The 9431-nt window shown below is 41.9% G+C and overlaps 1 protein-coding gene across 1 annotated transcript in view; it reads left to right on the forward strand.

The window, feature by feature from the left end:
- Nucleotides 1–3196: 3196 nt before the first annotated feature.
- Nucleotides 3197–9431, forward strand: part of Hells (helicase, lymphoid specific) — a 30124-nt gene continuing 23889 nt past the window's right edge. The window contains exons 1-4 of the mRNA XM_050160396.1: nt 3197–3358; nt 3629–3750; nt 5190–5312; nt 7141–7203. Coding sequence (XP_050016353.1) covers nt 3328–3358; nt 3629–3750; nt 5190–5312; nt 7141–7203 — 339 coding nt within the window. The 5' untranslated portion in view covers nt 3197–3327. The remainder of the gene's footprint in view (nt 3359–3628; nt 3751–5189; nt 5313–7140; nt 7204–9431) is intronic.

Genomic DNA, 9431 nt, shown 5'->3' on the forward strand with positions numbered 1-9431 from the left:
TCTTCCATTGTTTTGAGTAAAGTCCTTGCTGCACTGCCGCATTTATTTCAGTTCTTTGACTAAGAAGAAGCCAAAAGCCTGGAAACATCCAGGCCAGACTCTGACACCAGTAACATATACTTAGCCTTTGCTGGCCTAGGAATCCTTAATGTTAACCAGACTGGCCTTAAGACAGCAGTCTTCCTGCCTTTGGCTCCAAGAAATTGAAATCACTGGAGCAAGCCACTAAGTAGCTTGGCTGATCTGAAAAACAGTTGGTGGCCTTGTCTAATCTCAAATTCTAACAATCCTCTTACCTCAGACTCCTCTGAGTGCTAGGATTACTCGTGTGTGCCACTAAGCCCAGGTTAGTGTAAAACATTTCTTTTGTTGTTGTTTTGATATTTAAAGACAGTCTCACTATGTAACTCTGGCTATCTTGGAACTTACCACGTAGACCGGTTGGCTTTGAACTCAGATCCACTTATCTCGGATTCCTGAGTGCTGGAATTATAGCTGTGTGCTAAGTGTAAATAATTCTACAGTAGGCTATAAAGGCGTAGGGCACTGATGCTGCCAAAAAGTTAACTCTTCCTCCTCCAGCAACTGCAGCCTCCTTCCACCTCCAAGAGAGATTTAAGTATTTGAATACTAATGGAAAGAATTCAGGGAACACCTTGGAGCCCCAGAGAATGGAATGTTAATCCAAGAGTCCTAGAGTAAGCTTCAAGGAGTTCTAGCCCGAAGAGAAAATAAGGGAGTGAAAGGAAATTCAGACGCTCGATTTGCAAATTTTACTACTGGGAAATTGGGGAGATCCTGTCTTTGTTTGAAGGAGACCTAGTAGTATAAAAGTGAGCAGTGGGGCTGGAGAGATTGCTCAGAGGTTAAGAGCATTGCCTGCTCTTCCAAAGGTCCTGAGTTCAATTCCCAGCAACCATCTGTAATGAGGTCTGGTGCCCTCTTCTGGCCTGCACCACAGAAAGAATAAATAAATAAATATTAAAAAAAATTTTAAAAAAAGTGAGCAGTGGTTAGGTTTGATAATGAAATCTGATTGGGTACATAGTGAAGTATTCATATAAAAAGAGGTTTCTAAGACATTTTGTGAAGGTAGAGAAATATAACTTGTAATATTTTAGAAGAAAAATTCCAATGTCACAGCTGGGATATCTATCTCCTGTGATATTCCCTCTTACCAACTCTACTTGTCATTAGCCGTCTTTAAAAAGATGATTTATGAGTGTGTGGGTGGTCTTTATGGATAGCCAAGGAGGCCAGAAGAGGGCATTAGTCCCCCTGAACTAGAGGTATAGGCAGCCATAGGCGTGCATGCTGGGAAAGACCCTCAGGTGCTCTGCAGGAGCCATAGCTGCTCCTAACTGCTGAGCCATTTCTCTAGCTACCACATTAGCCTTTGTGGTACTCAAATACTGCCTGAGCTATTTCTGCCTTGGTGTTTTTGAAAAGTTGTAGTTTCTGTCAAAGTTATTCTTTCCCTGGACTGATTAGGCTTTTTGACATTTTGTGTCATTTTTTTTTTCTCTCCTGACATCCATTTACCCAATCTAAAAGAACCACTCATTCTCCCACTAACCTTTTCTTGTCCCCAGTTCTGGAATTTAAGTAACCTATGTGTAAAGATTTAGCAGCTCTAGTTTGTTGCTGTACCGTCTCTGTAGCACTGGAGCATTTACACCAAGGCCCTAGAAAGTGGGTGACGCTATTTTTCTTAGCCATTGTTCGGATCTGGCCTGCACAGCAGCAAAGATGGCTCAGAAAATGAATGTCGCAACACACTTACTAATAGTGTGGGGCCAAGCGTGGATGTCTGTCCTTTGAGAGCCAGATGACTTTGCATTGTGCTCCATCTCTTGTTTGTGGGCAAATCAAACTACTCTTCCTGAAGAATTAGGAGGGACGTTATGGTCAAGGTATGGTAGCATATATTGGCACTTGGGAGGCAGAGGCAGATGGGTCTATTGAGTTCAGGGCCAGCATAATCTAGGTAGCAAGTTCCAGGTCAGCTAAGGCTGCACAATGAGACCTTGTCTCAAATACATACATACATAATCTGGCTTGTAAAAAGAGGATTCTGAAGATGGTTATTTTGTATTGTAAAATCATTTTCTTAATTTTTTATATTTTACATTTTTATTTAGTGTACTTGTTTAGAGGTGTGGGGATAGGCTTATAAATGCCACTTGGCAGGCAGAAGGTGGTGGGGCACACCTTTAATTCCAGCACTTGCAAGGCAGAAGCAGATGGACCTCTGAGTTTGGGGCCAGTCTGGTCTACAGAGTTAGTTTCAGGACAGCTAGGGCTGTTACACAGAGAAATCCTGTCTCAAAAAACAACAAACAAACAAACAAAGAAAGGGATTGCAGAAAAGGAGTTGGAACCTAAGCAAAAAGCAGCCACGAGAAAAACACTTCAGGGCCCATTTTTATTAGTGCTCCATTTAGTTTCTGGATATATTTTTTAAAAAGTTTCATATCCCTCAGGGTGCCTTTGAACTAGCTAGTGACCAAACTGCCTGGACCTGCCCTGCGCGAGATGGCAGGAATGCAACACCAAGCCAGTTTATGAGGTGCTGAGGCTAACCCAAGACTCTGCGTGAACTAGGCAAGCCTTATACCAACTGAGCTACACCTCCAGCCCATTTCAGAGTCTTGCCTTTCTGTCAGTTCATCACTCGTTACCTTTATCTTATCCTAAATTAGCCATAATCTCGATTTCTTATCTCTTTTTACAAACCAACTACCCTCAGAGTTATTTGGGAATAAATTTTACAAAAAAAAAAAAAAGTGTGAATTTCAACTGTGCAGGGGAGCCTGCGAGTTTGGCAGTTTTTGACATCCTAACCTCGACCTGCAGCTCAGTTTTCGTACCGAAAGGACCAGAGATTAAGGGTATTCAATCACGTCAGGGTGTGTGGAAAGGTCTCGCACACCGCGGAACAATTCGGAACCATGACTAAATAAAAGTGTCTCTCTGGCCTCCTGCGCTCTGCGGACTCTCCACCATCACGGGAGAAGCTCGAGGCAGGCACCTGCAACATCCACTCTCCCTGAGATTCTGGTCCAGGTAAAAGGTAAACGCGTCCCTAGAGCGGAGACAGAGCCCGCAAAGACCAACTGTTCTAAATCTCGTGAGTCGAGGTCCGAAGTGGGCGGGGAGCCGGAAGTCTCGCGAGACGCCGGAGTTTTCCCGCGAAGGAGAAGCGCGCGGTTTTTTCTCGCGCCGGGGCTTGAGGAAGCGCGCTGGGCGTGTTGGGCTGTGGGGAGTTAGCGCGCGGCTGTGGAGGCGCTCGGAGGAGGCGACCGGGTGCCCGGCGGCTATCCAGCCATGCCTGCGGAGCAGCCCGCAAGCAGCAGCGGTGAGTCGGCGGCGCACGGCGGGAGAGGGAGCCAGCGGGGGCCGGGGCTGAGGGGGAAGGAGGCGAGCGCCTGCGGGGCGACGCGGAAGGGTTGCCAGTCTCCCGTGCACCCTCCTGCGGGACCTGGGGCCGGGCAGATGGGCACCGTCACCCAGACGCTTCGGTGTTGCTTGCGGTGCACCGGGGAAGGGAGTAGGGTCGTGACCTTCGGTGTTGAGAAGTCGTAACTTCGACCACGTTCTCAAAGCCCCCCATCCCTCGTCCCCTTAGGGTCCGTAGCCCCAGAAATGGCTGAGCCGACGGAACCTGCACTGATTACCCCAGCCATGCTGGAGGAGGAGGAGCAGCTCGAGGCTGCGGGACTTGAAAGGGAGCGGAAGATGTTAGAAGAGGTAAAGCCCCGTGACCCGGGATTCTCCCCCCCGGGCGTTCCTTCACCGCTGGCTTGGTCTTTCCGTGAACTTCGGGGCAGCCTGGTCCCTTATCTTTTTCGTACGTGTGTAGATGGAAATCTTGGCTTGCGCTTTGAGTGATCGGTTTCTGAGCTGTGGTTTTGGTGCGGGCGCAGGCGTGGGGGGAGTGGTCGGAAGGTATCTTGAGTAACGTTTCAGATTGCCTTGACCATTAAGATTCATTCGGTGTCACCGGTGAATGCTTTCCTTTGCCATCTTTATTTGCCTTTTAAATATGTCCCTTCACTCTATGCTTGATGGCCAAAATTAATCTTTAACACCCAGAGTCATAATGTAGTAGACAGAGACAGAGATGGAGTATGTGTTGGCATCAATCAAAGGCTGGGCTGAAATCCAGGTCTACTGATTTCCTCCACTTTTTTTTTTTTTTCTTTTTCCCTGTTTTGTTTGCCCCACCACCGCCTGGCTAAGCATGTTAAATTTTTTTTTTTTTTGGTTTTTCAAGACAGGGTTTCTCTGTAGCTTTGGTGAGCATGTTGAATTTTGAAGAGAGGTTTGGACTGGTGAGATGGCTCAGCTGGTAAAGTGTTTGGTGAACAAGTCCAACAGCCTGAGCTCTAACCCAGAGCCCAAAGGTAGAAAGAAAGAACTGACTTTACAAAGTTGTCTTCTGATCTTCAAAAATGGGTGTCCAGGCCTGCAATGCCCCCACATCTTGCATGCACACAGACAGATAAGAAAGAAGTTTATTTTGTTGTTACTATTCTGATCCAAGTTTGAGGGACTGAGTTTGGTGATGACCTTGTAGACTGAATCAAGTGGTAGAGGGTATCATATGTAGCACAGGGGTTTTTTTCTTGTTATTTTTTTTTTTTTAATTTTCTGAATTTTTTTTTTTTTTTTAAGACAGGATCTCATGTAACTTAGACTGGCTTGGACCTCCCTGTGTAAAAGTCGCTATCCTTGAACTCTTGTTTTCCTTTATTTACCTCCTGAGTACTGGGGTTATGGGCATTTGCCACTATGCCTGGGTATGGGTACCGGCAGTTTAGTTATAAAAAGATGCGGTAGACCCTGGCCAGTGAAGTTTTGTTTGTTTTGTTTTAATTAGCATAAAGAGATGCAGGTTTCATAAGGTATTTTTATATGTGTCATTGTATTTGTTAATTCCTCCCCTTCTGTCTTCCTCTATTCTCCCTCACCCTCCTATTAGTGACTTGAGTTCTTCTGGTTTTTGTTTATTGTTTTTATTCTAATTCTGTTCTATTTTTATTTTCATTGCTTTGTTTCATTTTGTTTTGAGACAGAGTCTTGTATAGTCAGGCCAGTGCCTAACTTACTTTGTAGAAGAATGGCCTTGAGTGATCCATGTGTCTCTTTAGAAAATTTAGTATCATAGATTATTTTTCTTTGGATAGGCTCGAATGTCTTGGGATAGAGAGTCCACTGAAATTCGGTACCGCAGACTTCAGCATTTGCTTGAAAAAAGCAATATCTACTCAAAATTTTTGTTGACTAAAATGGAACAACAGCAGTTGGAGGTATGTATATATGATTAATTATAAATGATAGGTTAGAAACATTTTGAAAATAGCTTTTTGAGATATAAATTAGGTATAGTAAAATGTAGAGATTTCAAGTTTATGGTTTAGCTTTTAAAATTAATTTTATTTTATGTGAATGGTGGCTTATGTATCTTGGATGTCTGCACCATGTGCATCCCTGGTGCCCATGAAGAGCAGAAGAAAGAAGACATTGGCTTTCCTGGGTGGAGTTCCAGATGCTTGTGGGCTGCTACCATTTGGATGCTGGGAATTGAACCTGGGTCCTTGAAGAGCAGCCAGTGGTCTTCATGGTTGAGCCATCTCTCTAGATCTTATTTGATGAGTTTTGATCAATGAATGTGTAGACCTGTGTTATCACCAGCACAAATGAAATAATGTATATTTATTTCCATTCCAAAATTTTTTTTAGGCCATCATCAAACCTTATGATGAATCTGTCACTGTGATCAGTAGTGCTTTCCCAGAATGTTATATAAATGGAACCACTATATTATAGTATTATAAATATTTGGTTTGATCATTGTTTCCTATCATAATTTTTAGAGTCTCTGGGATCTTCAGAGTGGTATTTTTTTTTTTAAAAGATTTATTATGTATCCAGCGTTCTGCCTGCATGCCAGAAGAGGGCACCAGATTTCAGAGGTTGTGAGCCACCGTGTAGTTGCTGGGAATTGAACTCAGAACCTCTGAAAGAGCAGCCAGTGCTCTGAATTATCCTTTTGAGTGGTATCTTTTTGTATGCTGGTGTGTTAACTAGAATTAGGGCTTGGTCACTCAACAAGCTGGAAGCAGGACTAGAAGTGTAGATTTAACTCAGCTTCAAGCAAGGTTAAGTTAGTTGATGACTGTGGTCAATGCTTTAATCCTTCATGTCTACATAATGAAACTCCAAAGTGACATGAGAGCTTCCTTTATGGAGCAGTTGGAGGACCCTAGAGAATGGGGTTTTGGAAAGAGCACTGAAGCTCTCTTTGTTTTTGCTGTGCTGCTCTGGTTGTTCATCAGTGTTTTTTGTAATAGACTACACATTTAAGTAAATGTTTCCCTGAGTTCTGTGAGCTGCTCTAGCAAGAGGAACTTGTGGGAACCTCATTTTATGGTCAGAAACAAAGGTTGAACAACTTAAACATTCCATTTGGCAGCAGGGTTGAGGCGGACAGTATGGGGACCTAAGCACTCAGTCTCTAAGATCTGGTTCTCTGGGACAAAGCTATGTTGCATCAGAACTAAACTGAATCGAATTGTGATGACATTCAGCAGCGGCATATTAATTAATTGCTTTATACAAACAAAAAGAGTGTAAGTTTTACTGATTAAGGTAGACATTCAACAGGCAGTTGTTGAATAAAAGAATAGAGGAAACGCAGTCTTGTCTTCCATTTTTCAGATTTCTTATATAATGTATTGATCATTTAAATATTTTATTCCTGAGAAGTATCACATTTTAAAAATGACATTATTTATCCTCAGGTTACATAGAAGTATAACTGAACACTGAATTACCTATTGTTGGTTTGTTTATTCTTTGGAGACGTGTCTCACTGTTTTGCAGACTGGCAAGTCAGAAGGTTCATCGCCTTTGTTTTCTCCTCAGTTCACTGTCCTTTTGGAAACTGTTGTCAAATATATTGTGTCTGCTTTTAGTTTAGTGTGGCAGAGGAGGGTAAATCTGTTTCCTGAAATCTTAGAAAGCCTAGAAGTACAAGTTCTTTTTAAAATTATTATTAAGTCTTTTTTATTATGAATACATGATGATGTAATTGTGTTATATTTTATGTCACATTTCTTAAAAAATACCTTACAGGAACAGAAGAAGAAAGAGAAGTTGGAGAAAAAAAAGCGATCATTAAAAGTTGTAGAGGTAATAGTAACAAGCCAGAATTTTCTCCTCTGGTGCTGAGGGTTGAACCCAGGGTGTTGAATATGTGAAGAGAATGATCTACCACTGAAGGATACAGTCCTTTTGAATATTTATGCTATCTTAAGTTTTGAGAAAATTACTTGTGCTTATTCATATCTACTTAATTTCAAATTCTATTTTTTATTCTTATTTTTTTTAAAAGATTTTATTTTTACTTTATATGTGTGTGTGTGTTTTGCCTATATGTGTGTAAGTACATCGTGTGTCTGGAGTGCCCTTGGGAGCCCGATGTGGATGTCAGATCTCTTGGAACTGGAATTGTTCAGCTTGTTCATTTGTTTGCTTTAACTTTCAGCTCTTTAAAACGTTTTTCTTGGGCTGGAGAGATGGTTCAGTGGTTAAGAGCACTGACTGCTCTTCCAGAGGACCTGGGTTTAAGTCCCAGCACCCACGTGGCAACTTAGAACACCTGTAACTCCAAGATCTGACAGCCTCACACAGGCATACATGTAGGCAAAACACCAATGCACATAGAATAAAAATAAATTAAATTTCTTAATGGGTAGTAAAAATATTTTTTAGAGGTTTATTCTATTTTATGAATCTGAGTGAATTCTTGCATGTGTGTATATATGTCTGTGTACCACATGTGTGCCTGGTGCTTGGAGAGGCCAGAAGAGGTCATTGGATTCCCAGGAACTATAGTTATAGATATTTGTGAGTGTCTGTGCGACTTTTGGGAAGTGAACCTAAATCCTCTGGGTAGGAACCAGTACTTAGCAGTCGTTCTGGCCCTCTCTTCAAATCTTTTTTTTTTTTCTCTTGTTTTTTTGTTTTTTTGAGACAGGGTTTCTGTGTGTTGCTTTGGAGCCTGTCCTGGAACTCACTTTGATCTCAAACTCACAGATCTGCCTGCCTCTGTCTCTTGGATGCTGGGATTAAAGGTGCACACCACCACTTCCTGGCTCTTCAAATCTTTTAAAAAATTTTATTTTATTTCTTTTTAAGTATCTTTTTATTATTATGTGTATTTGATGTGTCTGAATGTTTATGGATGTTCACATGTGTGAAGTCCCAAGGTTGTCTGTTTGGAGGTTTCCTCGGTCATTTCATGTTCACTGAAGCAGGGTCTCAGTTGAGCCTATAATTCACCAGTATGGCTAGTCTAGCTAGCCTGCTTTTTCCAGGGATCCCCTGTCTTTCTCTTCCTTATGAGCACTGGAATTAAATGGGGGCACATGCCCACCCAGAATTTATATGCATTTTCAAATCCAAACTCCAGTTTCTTTTGAGCTATCTCCCTAACTCTTTTTTACTTAATTATTGATTGTATTTTGGTTGTATTCATCCCATTATTCTCTCCACTCACTTCCATTGATTCCCCTCTTCCTAATATGTCCTTGTTCTATGATTATGTCTTATTATGTGTATCAATGTCTGTGTTTTCTGTGTGATCACCCGCCATGCTTCTGTGATGATGGAGTCTTAGAAGAGGCATTAGCTCCCCTAAGGCAGCTATGACATGATTAATGTGGGTGCTGGGAACCAAAGTGATCCTCTGTAAGAACAGGAGATTCTATTAACCACTGAGTAATCTTTGTAGCCCTTAGTACGTTTTTAATGTGTGATGCCATGCCTGGTACACACAGGCAAAAAAGATGAAATTATAGGGCTAGTCATCTGGTCTTCATAGCAAATTTGAGGCCAGTTAAAGCTACATAGTAAGAATTTCTCAAAGAAAAATAAAAGAAAGTAATAACTAAATGTCCTTAATATAAATAATATTCTAAGGCTTTAAGAGATGACTCAGCAGTTATTAGGGCACTGGTTGTTCTTCCAGAGGACCTGAGTTTCATTCATAGCACCCATATGGTGGTTCTTAACTGTCTCAAATTCCAGGGGATTTGTTGATCTCTTGTGCTTGGGCACCGTCCCAGGGTCCTGCCAAAGTTAATTGTCTGTACATAAGGGAGGAGTAAGGTAAGAAAGAAATAGACAAGAGATAACAGAATCAGGAGGGCATCAGTGAATGCTGTGATCCACCCACCCTAAGTTTATCAAAGTTCTTTTTTTTTTTAAATATTTATTTATTTATTATGTATACAATATTCTGTCTGTGTGTATGTCTGCAGATCAGAAGAGGGCACCAGACCTCATTCCAGATGGTTGTGAGCCACCATGTGGTTGCCGGGAATTGAACTCAGGACCTTTGGAAGAGCAGGCAATGCTCTTAA

Source organism: Alexandromys fortis, unplaced genomic scaffold (genome assembly GCF_014885135.2).
Source record: "Alexandromys fortis isolate MF-2015 unplaced genomic scaffold, M_Fortis_MF-2015_v1.1 scaffold_10, whole genome shotgun sequence".
Lineage (NCBI taxonomy): Eukaryota > Metazoa > Chordata > Mammalia > Rodentia > Cricetidae > Alexandromys > Alexandromys fortis.